We start from the raw sequence: 13,456 nt of genomic DNA, 5'->3' as shown, positions 1-13,456 counted from the left end.
TAAGCACATATAGTAGGCTGCCTATCTAGGGTAACTAGACATCAGTGAGAGAAGAACTCTGGGTACTATTTTGTATTTAGCAAAATGCATTAAGAATATTCTGTTGTTCCATAAGCCTTCACATATTTTCTTAAACTTTTCTTAGAAAGCTAACATGTAAGTGTCTGAAGAAGATTTCAGGATTCTTCCCTGCCCTAGAAATTTACTTGGCAGCAGAGATACCAGGCAATCATTACAAATACCTGCTCCTAACAGCTCAAGCCAAAAATCACTCAGAACAGCAATGCACAGCTAAGTAACAGTATCAGGTCCTTAAATAATTTTATGCTGTTGGAGTGAAGCCCTTAACTTCCTCTTAATCGCATATAAATGGATTATTTCTTAAACCCTTTTCCCAGTGAACAACCTATATAGTTTACAGGATGTTTTCTCCACCAAATTGCCATGGTATATAATAGAAATTAAGTACATCATATCTCTTAAATGAAAAAAAAGAAAAAAAATACAAAAGTACCTGTATATTTCGAAAAGCAGAAAGCATTACCTAAGAGTCACAGTCAAATTCCATAGAATACACATTCAAATAAAACAGATTCTTGTTACATATACTTAAACAAGCACACCATTCACTCAAATCCTTCATTAAGACACTTAATCTTGCAGGAGGCAAGAAGGAAGACTTCCAGATTCATACAGTCCATTGTCAGAAAGTACCAAAATGTTTCAACTCTGAACTTTCATTTAAAGTTTAAATCGCAAACAGAAAATCGAAATTATCTAAGTGATGATAAGATCTGAACTGATACCCAATTTTTTTAGATAAGAAGTTCTATTTCTGATACAATGCAACTGTACTGTACAGTTTTCCACTAACCTAGGTTCAAAGAGGACAGGGAGTTTACATGTTTACTAACACTACCCCCCAAGGTGTTCAATGGCTGGGGCTGTTGACCTTCAGTTTCAGAGTTTATAGTTTTTCCAGTTCCCTCATACTAGATACATAAAAATAACTTAAACTCGTATAAAGAGGGCATAAAATCACTCGTTCTTGCCTAAAGCCTCCAAGAAAGAACACTACCAATTAAGATGTTTATGGGAATGACCAGGGACTTGACCGTGCTGTAAAGTTTGAATCGACAGGGATATTTATCACTGTGACCAATGTCAAAGAACTCCACCTATGGAGAAAATACATGCTGAAAATCCCTACAGTTGATGCAACAGCAGTAGAATTGTGACTTTCATCTCACCCTACCCTCATTTCTAATTTTCTAGTGAACCTCATAAAAGGAAGGTGATGTAAAATATTTTGATTCTACAGAAAATATTTAAACATATACAACCCAACTTTTTTGTTGACTAGGCAGAGGAGGGAAATAACGAACATTTAACAGATTTCTGAATAAAGATGAGGAAAAATAAAAATGGTGGAAACATCAAGTGATCCAGTAAGTTTGTAAGAAAATAAAGTTGAGACAGGTGTAAGAGAACTTCATCTGAGCAAAAAAAAAAAACAAAAACAAAAACAAAAAAACCACAAAAACAAAAAAAACCAGGATATACCATAATAAGAACAGAGAATAAACTACAGACTTTCAAAAACTTAGTTACAATTATACTATGGTATATGTTACAGACATATATATATATATATAGACAACAGGTTAGCAAAGGCATATAGTGCTTTCAGAAAGCTTCATAAAAGAGTTTGGCAAAACAAACACTGAAGAAAAGTACGAAGATCAGTGTTTACAGAGCCATTGTGTTGTCTACTCTCTTATACGGATCTGAATCATGGGTCATCTACCGCCACCACCTGCGTCTCCTAGAACGCTTCCATCAACGCTGCCTCCGTACAATCCTTAACATCCACTGGTCAGATTTTGTGACCAATACATCTGTTCCAGAACAAGCAGCAGTCACAAGTATTGAGGCCATGTTGCTGAGAACACAGCTGCATTGGGAGGGCACGTCTCCAGGATGAAGATTTAATAAAGCTGGGGAAAGAAGCAACTCTAAACCTTCAAGATGAAGTGTTTAACTTCCAACAAAACTTCTTTGAAATACATTATTTGAATGACTTCCGGTAAGAAGTCAGACACTATAGGGTTAGCTGACTACACATCACTGATGTTTTTCAAATTATAATTAATTAAGCAGTATGAAGATGCTTTTCTTTTTTTCCTTCATTTTCCTTCAACCAACCACTTCTCTTGATAAACATCAGGCATAAAATAATAAAGCATGATGTCTTTTGTTTCATCCCTATGCTTGATTACTCTTGGCAGTTTTTTTGGTCTAATGAGCAAACTGTTTGGCTAAAGCTACCAAAGTTAAACAACTGACAAACTCAGTTGTCAAATCTGAAAATACATCTACTTTATTTACAAGCTTAAATTTGTTTTATTTAAATATAAATAAATGATGCACATTGATATCTTTTAACTCAGTTGTATAGATAATAATTTTACAGCTATAGAAGTTCTAGCTTCAACTAATACATTTTTTCAATTAAAAAAATGCTTTTTGATGAAATTAAGCAAGAGTAGGACCTGTGTATGTGGAAATTAAGCATGTGCAAATTACTAACCTTTATCTGCATTAGAATAAAAAGCACAAATATCTGTGGAAAAAGCAGTATTATATAGATATTTTTAACAAGATGAACGTTTTACTATTAATAATATCGGACAGAAATTTGCAATATTTTAGGGAAAAGCTTTCCTAATATTCATGCTGTTGAATAGTCTAACTACACTCAAACTGGGCTAGAAAGTCATAGTCCAACTCGTAAAAAATTCAAGATTCCCTTACTTTCCAACTACAGCGAGATAAGCACTGTTAGAATCCTGCATCAGTTTTTCTTCATAGAGTAACTTCACAAATTTTATTAAAGTATTTTTGATACCTTCTCCTTCCTTTCTTGGAGGAATTGGGAGTTCAAACACCCATTTTCTTGAAAATCTCTTGACGTTTCTAGTAATACTTGTCTTGTTCTTATATGATACTTGTAGGCATGTAAAAACAGAGGTAATTCTTCCAGTCAATGAACTGAAACTATTGCAGACAACTGCCTCACAAATCTGAGATATAAGCTCAGAATTATTATTTTATTCTGCATACCACAAACATTGTTAAACCCATGTCACTCTCACTATATACCCAAAAATTATCTGCAATCAGTGGGATATCAAATAGCGAGGTAAACCTGCAGACATGATAAGGTTGGACTTATAAAATACTTCTAATATTCTGTGAGGTATTTTGCTCCTCAGAATGAGGGATAGACTGAGTAAAATCTCTTTAAATTTTTACTGATTTAAGGTACCAGTTATCATATGCTTGTGTGTGTGTGCTCTCTCACACACACACGACATGCATTCATTATTATAAAAAAAACTAAATTAAAAAAAAAAAAATCAAACAGCTCAACTTTGCCATGTGCTGAACATCAAATACACTCCAACATTAGTACTTCAGAACCTTCTGGAAAAATGTCACTTATTTTCTTCAGACTAGTTATGTTACTCAAAAATGTTTTCAACTTACAAAGGTTATACTACAATCCAAACTTAGAAAATTTGGAGGGAAAAAAGTGATAGTTTCATATGCCCTAAAAAACTATAATATTTATGCAGGAACAAAGGGGGAAAAAGAAAAAAAGAGAGGAATTGTAAACATTCAGCATATGTAAAAAGTACACCAAGACAGAAAGGCATGGTAGTTTTTGTGCAAACCATAAGGCTGTGTAGAGTTCAGTTTATAAACAGGACCTTCAGTCCTAGCGAAGAACATTGAAATGTTTTGAGATTTTATGTGCCTTTAATAGTTCAATCTGCAGTACAAAACTACATAGTTAATTCTACTCCTGCATATCTCTCCCTCTCCATCTTTATGAGACTACATCTGCTGATCTCAGAGTGAAATCCCACGATTCACCATCATGTTACACTTAATTTGTCTAAGATGTTAGTAACAGCAACTCCAAGGAAGTTTTGATCATATATCCCTGCATCCCATAAGAGGATATTTTCTTTTGAGGACCCCATGAAGATCAGTGGATAACACAGGTGTAACCAACTGCCTCCTAACATAATTAAGTCTGTTACTTAATAGGGTAAAGAAATTCTGTCCATTCATGCAAGACCAGAGTTCATCAAAACAGGACTTTGTAACTGCCTACTATGAATTCCTGAGTAAAGTTAGGTACATTCAACTGTAAGATAAAATAAGCACATGGGTGAAAAATTAAGCATCTTAACAGTTTAGGTAACTCTTTATTTACTAAGATTTAGAAAAATAGATATACACTTCATGTGCTTTAATCCAGTTCACATATGAAATACTGTGCAGCATTTGCAGTACACTGACCAATCTGACAGCCTTTGCTGGCTTGGAAATGCATGAGCTCTTCACATTCACGCTTTTCATTCCTGGATGTTGGAAACAAGACTCCCTACCTAATCCTTAGTATGCTTAAAGACTTGAACACCAGATTAAGACAACAAATATCCATCTTGGTGATTAACTTAATGAAAATCCTGAAGCCATTTCTCCATCTTCCTTAGGATTTGAATCAGCTTGTATCCCAACATCATTTGTGATTTTAAGCATAAAAGTAACTGGCCACAATTACTGACAACGCACACAAAAAAATGCTATGAAGATGGTACAACACAATTTCTTTTCAATAGCAAATTAGTATAAGAAAAATCAAGCACCCGTCCTAGTTATTGTCAAATTTGAGCCAAAGAAGGAAACACTTCCAGACAGATCAGTATGAACTTAAATAGTATTCTTCCTCGTTCCTTCTGCAAAACAGCATAAATTTTCTACCTAGATCATCTGGGAATACTGCAGCTAATTAATTCCCTCACACTGCAGGCCTTAGAGATCAAATCTTAATCTATGCCAGTAGAACAGAGTAAAGACTCGATAAACCTGAAATGCTTTTGCCAAACTAGAATTTTTGGATGTAATATACTCTGTCAGGATAAAAGTAAGGCACTATATACAGGCAAGTGTATCATCAAATCCCATGGTCTACTCTGGCCCTAAACTTTATGAATACAGGGAGTTCTCACGGTTTGATGTGGGCTTCCTAAATCTGACCAAATTGGTAACTTACTCTTGCAAAAGGCTTGTAGGGCACTTCATACAATGGATTCTTGACATTGCTGCTTTATGTGCCAATCAACTGATTCTGCTTATAAGAATCACTGTTTGGGTTTTCTCCTGAAGTGGTGTTTCAGTCACCAACATAAGCCCTACCAAATCCTTAAAGATATATGTATCATTAAATATATATTCCACACTCTTCATATTAATAACTTCCCTCTGTTTTAATAAAGCTGTTAAAACACAAGTCATTTTTCATATGCAGTAGTATGTAACGACGAGTAAATTCTGTACCTCTCACTACTATGTTACATAGATTTAACAACTGGAATGAACTTCATCATCAAGTGCAGGCTCAAAAAGTCAAAAGAGTTTGTTTTCAGCTTTATGCAGGTCCCAGTATAAGTGTACTACATTGAATTATTTGATGAATTGCAGAATTTTTTAGGGAGATCCTGAACAAACTGCAAACGGACAGTCTCTTTCAAGCCAATGATCATATCACATGAGAAAATAAGAAAATTAGTTCATAAGACTTTTCTGAGCACAGTGTCAAGCACTGGATAGTCTTTAACAATATATTAAGATAATACTTTCCTGAAGTGGTAAAATACAAAAAAGTTTGAATGACTTAAATCTTTTTAATCCATTCTTTTACTGTGTTCTGTTAAAGCATCCACTTGCAAAGATAATAACAAAGCTCAGAAATTACATCTTTATTGAAATGTGAAAGCTTTGTCATGGGCTAATTTCATACTGGCTCTCCTTGTGTCCTGTCTAAGGCTGCTACCTTATACTCCACCACCTTATTTCGGTAAATCATTAGTTCCTATGTAATCTTCTCTATTGTCTACCAGTGTGAAATGAGGTAAAATGGGAAAGTAAAAGTGAAAAACCATTTAAAAAATCTAACAAATAATTAAAGATTGTTCACATTAGGTAAGAATGCCCAGTGAAGCTCTGGACACTGATATTACTAATCACAAACCTTTCTTCCTCAGAAATTAAATTTCAAGAAATATGAAAATTACTAGAACTTTTAATACAGTATGTTAGTATTTACTACCATTGCCTCCATAAAATTTATATCTAAAGCAAACAAGCAAGATTTTTAGTATTAAGCATAGTCCTAGTGAGACATGACACCAGATGCAGAAAAAGAAGCTGTTTATCTATGGTTACTAATACATGGAAATACGTCAGGTTAAGACAGATAGGACAAAATGAAAACAGACAATAGGAAAAACATGACTGTAAAATCAATGTCACAAATTTTAAAAATTACAAAATACATTTAAAAATTTAAAAATACATTAGAAAAATAACCACAAAGCAAAACTGCAGCTATTTTACTAACAAGTACTTTTTATGTACTGATGGGAAAAACATAGAATATTTTCAACCAACACCATCAATTCTTTTTTCCATCTTTTCCATTTCTATTACTTCATAGTAATTGAAGCATTTGATGTAACTAGCTGCAGAAAAGAGAAATAACAGCTTGGATTAGTATGTCTGCAAGTCTTGGCGAGTGCCACGTCCCTGTTGTGTCATGACTCCTGGTGTATCCATGCTGCCCCTGCACATCCCCCCACCCCTGCCCCAAGATACACTGAATGAAATAAGGAAATCTTTGAGCAGCTGGTTATTTTTTTGGAACCTAGCTTCAGAGTAACTCCCAGGTATTCAAGCATAAGGAAACTTTTATTCTAACTAAGGTATTTCCAATTCTGCCCACGTTCCACTGTTTTCTACCTTCAGCCTCCCATTACAATATATCTCTTAAACATCTTTAGTTTCTGATTGTAAAAGTAAGACAGCCTATGTAGTTTCTGTTACTGTTACCATCTATTTGTGTATTACAAAGCTATTTATACCATACTATAATAAGCACAGATGGCTAGAGTCAATTCCAATAAGATTTAATGGAAAGACAAGAGAAGACTGGGTATCCATACCCACTAAATAACCTACAGCAAATAAAATAAAGATTATTCTTTGGAGAAAGGAGATAAAGATAAGATGAAACAATGTTATCAGCTTTACTTTAGATTATGAGGGCAATCTAAGGAAAAGCACATTACCATTTACTTAACTTCTAAACGTTAGCTGTATAAAGAGCTTCCAAGTTAATGCCTTCCAAGAGACATTAAGAGTTCAATGTTAACAATAGTTTGAGATTAGTAGACTGCCTTTTCAGACAAAAAAAATTTGTCAATAGAAACAGGCAGCAAAAACAGACCATAGGGAAAGTAATCATGTGAAAGAAAAAAGGACTCTCTACTTCAGAAGGAATTAAAAGCACATATAAAAATCAGAAGCCTTTGTCTACAATACAGAAGATAAGAAAATTTAAGATTTCCATTATTTCTTCCCATTATAATTTGCCACAATTAATTCAGAAGTTAAGAACAATTCAATAGTTTCTTAAATTTCCTAATTAAAATTAATACAAATTCCCAACATTTTCTCACATTTTACAGTTTAAATCAGAGTGGTCAAGTCCTTATTAGTCTCATTTCAAAGGTAGTAATTACAGGTGTAGATACAAAATACTTATTCTTTCTGTCAGATCTCCTAGGCTTCTAATTTTTTCCACAAAATAAGTCATGAACAAAAATGACTGATACCACATTAGAGGTGCCAATAAGTTTCAACTACCACACTGGCATACAGAAAAGATTCAATACCCTATTTGAAGAAGTAACTAATTTATTACAAGTTTTTGCTTTAACTTAGGCCTAAGACAACATAAAGAAGTTAATCTTTCATGTCTTGAAATTCTACTTTTCCCTGTTTTCATAATCATAACATATGTATGTAGTAAAAGAGCTGCTAGAGCTGTTGTAGGCACTAAAAAGGAAAAAGGTATAGGTTTTTTTCTTACCCTGAACCACAAAACGTACAGGACAAATAAGCCTACCAGACTTATTTTCATTAACTTAATGAAATGTTAACATGAGTGAGGAAAGATGATGAGTGCTGCACTATCCAATCCAAAATTGTCAATATCCTCTAAAGTACATTCAGGATTCTCCATAAATGAGGAGGGCTTCTTGCCCTCTTCTATTCTTGCTGAAGTCCTTCTCCTCTTCAAATAAAGTTATTTACATAACTTTTATACATTTTATATATATGTGTATATATATATATATATAATTTATAACATATTCATGTTTCCACTCTGGAAATGAAAACATGGAAACATGAACACCTTCCAAATATTTACAAGGTAATCACACAGCGAAGTGCAAAGAACTTGTGATGAATCCTTTTTAAAACCGCCTTTGGCTCTCTAAGTTGTACAGAAATGTAGTCGTGATCCACAGCAGGGCAGAGATGTTCTGCTCACAACAATAATGTACAGTTGGCAGGGAGCTTAGTTGAGGGGCGGTACTTTTGAGAAGCCTTAAACCTCCAAAACAGATAAAAGAATAATGAATGCTGGATATTACTGAATTGGACGTAGTATTTGATTCATCTCTTTTCTAAACACAGAGGTTTTCGCTAATGTTGAAAAAACCTATTCTTTACATATTTACAAAAGACTCATCTGAGGAGCCAACATGAGCTGCCCAAACTTGTCATATGTTGTAGAAGGCAATGCATTTCATGGTCAATGTGAGAACACTTCACAGCGAAGTAGATTAAAAGGGAGTATTATCAGTGTAAACTTTCTCTTCAGAGATGATCGGTTTAAGGTCTGCTGCTTAAATCTTTTTCTACCATCTTTACCTTTGATAAGTGTATTAACATGGTAGGATGATAGTTAAAACACTGCTACAATGCAAATTATTACAATGATCAACCGATCATATTATTTCATAAAAACACTATGCCATAGTTGAGATGAGGAGTTTATTTATCATTTTAAATTTGCAAATACAGGAATCACTTAAATTATTATCTCTTTGAGAAGAAAAAGTACAAACCACTAAGAGGCAAGTTAAATCCTAAATAACTCTTAAAGCAGCAAGTAAAATTTACCATATAAAATACAGCCTTTTTCATGAACACAAATGCACGAGACACTGCTTACAAATACCAGTTACTAAAATGAATTATTCTATTGAATGTTGCTCCATGGAATTTTGAAGAAATAAAAATTAAAATTTCTGAGAAGTCTGAAAGACTTTCAAATAGCCATACAACAGACAGTCGTATGCAATTTTGTCCGACTGACTGTAATGACCACATAAATAGACAAAGTGATTATAAATGACAAAGATATTGTGTTTTGCTCTAGGATTAAAAATACCACCGCTATTTGGAAACAAGTCAGAAAGACAATAAAGAATTATTCCTATATTTTGTTCTGCTCCACAGATTTACAGCATTATGAGTAATGAAGGTTTCCCAGATAAGACTCAGGATGTTCTAAGTAGGAAAGTATAAAGGCAATGCCATTACCCGATCACATTTTTTAAAAGAATAATCTGTATTTCAGACAAACTGCAGTTTATATATATATATATGTATATATATATATAATTTTACCAAATGTTTAGTGCAATCATAATAGATCAGACCATTAGCACAAAGTATTATAAATATAACAAAATATGAATGAAGAGGATTCCCTTAACAGCATCTACTGAAAAGCCTCAGTTCCCAAGTCAAAAATAAACATAAGATACATACACATGGGACAGGACCTCCCAACACTGTGACACCACTGGCTGCTGAAGCAGCCTAACCAAGCAGCTTGGAAAACCCTAATAAACACATCAACCCTGAGACTTATTTTAGTGACAGATGTTAATAGCTGCAGCTACTCAGCAACTGGACTACAGCAGCACTAAGACTGGGTTAAAAACTCTTCCTCCCCAGCTACTTCTGGCAAAAAGTAAACATACGCTTGCACATATACAACTCCAAATGTTTGACTTGTACATATATCTTCAGGGAGTTGATATTTGACATATCAAGAATACACTTTCCTCCCTCCATCTTTAAGATGGAAAGTCTCATATTTAAAAATTAGATCATTCTCGATTTTTGCACAGGAAAAAGATGTGAGGAAGTAGTCTCTAACATTCCCACTGTTACACGTTAAGGCACAGTTCTTGCCTAGACCCATTTCATTATTTTCAACAGATTTTCAGAATGATCAAGACCTTTAAAGAGAATTGAAGAGTCAGTTACAGTTCTGCCTATAAAAAGTACTGAAAAGATCTTAGCTAATATTCTCACGTTAATAACACATTGACAAAACTGACATTTTAGACGATTGTTAAGAGAGCTAGGTTTGAGGTTTGGCTTGGTTTTTGGGTTTTTATAAATAAAACATCACATGCTGGTTTATTCGGTTCTGTGAGGGCTCTCATTCTGAATAACTGTGTTCTTTCTCACTGTGATCTAAAACTCTTAAGAAACTGAGCCAATGAGCCAGAAGTCAGGGTCATTATCTTTCACATTAATCAGTCCTGTCAGTTAAGTCTTAAGTTAAGCCTTTAAATACTTCTTTTCACACCAGAATTCCATCTTACCCTTACATCTGTAGGGTATTTAAAGACCGCAAAAAATACCCTACTCTGATCAGAGAATTAAATTACAAACACAGGCCTTGCACACCTTTATTTTGATTTTAACTCTTCAAGACAGTTACCCCTACATATGTTTAAAATGCTGTTGTCCTGTTCCTTAACAGAAGACTACATTTGAATCACTAATTTGCTAATCACAAACTCAAAACCAACAAATTACAGTGAAGTACCAGGACCATCCATAAATATTCCAGATCAAGTACCAATGAATAGGTACATAAACAAGTACCAGTGAATAGGACATAAACATTCTGCACAAAAAATAAAAGCATATTCATCACTGAAGTACCAGCCTTATAAAACTTAAACAGTGTAAAAATAAATAAGCCAGCATATTTGTAAATCACCTCAGAAGAATCAGTATGCAGTACTTCCTCAAAGCAGTCACTCTTAAAACCCTTGAGGACACCTACTTGTCACAGAATAAATTATCTGGCTAATATCCAATATTACAGTACATGTCAGCAGGCACCCAGGAGACAGGCATTAGAGAGCACTTAGCTTCCTCAGCCTTGCAGGGTAGTCCTTACATAAATGACTTTGCCCGACTATAAAACATAACTGATGCACTTAGTTTGGAGCTTTCTAGCAGTAGCCTTTAATCCTAAAACATTTATATAGCCCTGCATGTTGGTTTGGGGTTTTTTTCCAAAATCACAGGTACCAATTCACAGCACACTAAACAGCTATTTTTCACATGAACATAAGTTCTTTTAAGATATTCAAGGGAACCAAAAATATCTGACACTAAAATTATGCTGTTTAATAAAAACTATTAGGAAAATTAGTTCTCCCACAATGCTAACAGAAGCTCTTCCTTCCTAGTTGCTTAACATAAACAGCCAACTTTGCATCCGACATACAACACAGACATAAAACTAGAAAATTAATGCATCACAAGTCACTCCAGGTCTCAGAAAATAAGAGACTTCTTGGAGAGATTTACTTCGGTTCACTACTGCAAATCACAGTCAAGAGCAAGCTGCAGCACAAGGAGAAACCTGTTGCCTTTTAAGCTGCAAACCAAATCAAGGTTTTACTCCATATCAAAGAAATTCAGTAGGCAAAACAGTAAATAAAACTGAAAATTATTTTGCAAGGTTGGAATTCAAATTTTTAAAAGCGACACCAAAGGATGCAGGATACTGGATGATCAAAGGAAAATCTTTTCCACTTAAAGAATTGTGAAAATTGACTGTCTTTCACTGAACTTGCAGCAAACAGAGACCGGACTAGAAGCACAGTCGAAGCACGCTGGAGGACAGAGCCACCTTAGAGCGGCAGGTTTCGTAACTGATGGGATTCGGGTCAGGCTGGGGCTGGTGTTCAGGGGCTCCGAGGAAGGCGCTCCGGACGCTCCGCGTACACTCTCCCCGCCTGACGCCCGCACCTCTCGGACACGGGCCGCGCTCCCCGCACACCCCCGGCTGTGAGCGCTGTCCCTTCTCCCCCGCCCGCCCTGCCGATACTTTGACAGCAGCGCGGAGACGCGGCAGTGCCGCCCGGCGCCCGCTCCAGGTGCCCGGGGAGAGAGAGAAGGGGACTCTGCCCCGGGCGGCACTGGCGGAGTGGCGGCGGGGAGAGCCCCTGCCCCCGGCCCGGCCCGGCGCCCCCACCGCAGCCCTCTCCGCAGCCCCCGCCGCTCCCGCAGCGGGGCGGGAAACGGGGAGGAGAGAGGACAAACGCGGCTCCCCCTCCGCCACCTGGTGACCCGCAGGGCGGAAAGGTGCTCCCGCGGCCCGACCCAATGGGCCCGGAGGTGCGGGCTGCGCGCCCCGCACGGCCCGGGGCACACCGCGCGGTCCGCGACGCTCAGCGGCGGCAGCGCACCGGGAACTGCCCGCCGGGACCTCCCTCCTCCCTGCCGAGCCGCCGCCGGGAATTAAAATAAGAATTAAGACTCGGGGAGAACGGGGCAAGTTGAGGCTGCACCCCAGCCCCCGCTGCCCAAGAGATGCCCTCCCCGAACGGAACCAGCGGGAGCGGGCCGGGCGCGGCAGCCGGCTGGCAGGGTGGAAGGGCTCAACTTACGTCTCGGAATTTGTTCCACTGCCCGACCTCCTTGTCGTACTGGGAGATGGTCGTGAGCCATTGTTTATCGTCCAGAAAATTGCCGCTGTCCGGTCTGCCCCCGGCCGCCGCCGCCGCCGCCGCCGGGCTGCACCAGGCTGCCGCACACACGCACACCAAGGCTGCCGCCGAGAGCATCTGGGCGAGAGGAGACACGGGCACGGGGGTTACCCACTGGGGAGCCGAGCCCCAGCCGGGAGCTGCCCGGACAGCCGCCCGCCGCAGGCCCCCTGGCCCACCTGAGGGCGGGGAGGGGATGGGAGTGGATGGAGGGGAGGCTGCCCGGCCCGTCACCTTGCTGCGCGCCCCGCACCCGCGCTCCTCGCCGCGGCCGGAAAGGCGGCCCCGCGCGCTCTCCCGCTCCCTCCCCGCACGCGCCACCGTCTGCGGCCGCTCGGCCGCCCCGCTCCTGCTCGCGCGCCGCGCGCGCCGCCCGCCCCTCGCCCCGCCCCTGCCCCGCGCGCCGCCGCCGCACCGGGACGGGCGCGCCCCCGCCGAGCCCCGTCCGGAGCGGAGCGGAGCGTTCCGGGCAGCCGGGAGCCGAGGCGGGGTCCGAGCCTTGCTGCGCCCCTCCTGGCCCCTCCTGACCATCTCCGGGTGGGGGTGGAAGCCGCCGGCACTTCTGTACAGCTGCGTTGGCACCTCGTACCCCGAGTTGGGTCTGCGCCAATCCTTAGATGGACATGATCTTTCAAAACTCGCAGTCACGTTAAGACAGAACT

General features: G+C 38.7%; 1 protein-coding gene across 1 annotated transcript in view; it reads right to left on the bottom strand.

Moving 5' to 3' along the window:
* SPOCK3 (SPARC (osteonectin), cwcv and kazal like domains proteoglycan 3) overlaps positions 1-13,079 on the bottom strand; it is a 170,320-nt gene extending 157,241 nt beyond the window's left edge. The window contains 2 exon segments of the mRNA XM_032686576.1: positions 12,696-12,872; positions 13,029-13,079. Coding sequence (XP_032542467.1) covers positions 12,696-12,872 — 177 coding nt within the window. The 5' untranslated portion in view covers positions 13,029-13,079.
* Between the last annotated feature and the right edge of the window lie 377 nt (positions 13,080-13,456).

This window comes from Chiroxiphia lanceolata, chromosome 4, assembly GCF_009829145.1.
Source record: "Chiroxiphia lanceolata isolate bChiLan1 chromosome 4, bChiLan1.pri, whole genome shotgun sequence".
Taxonomy (NCBI): Eukaryota; Metazoa; Chordata; class Aves; order Passeriformes; family Pipridae; genus Chiroxiphia; species Chiroxiphia lanceolata.
Note: the sequence above shows the minus strand (reverse complement) of the source record. Positions and strands in the feature narration are given on the sequence as shown.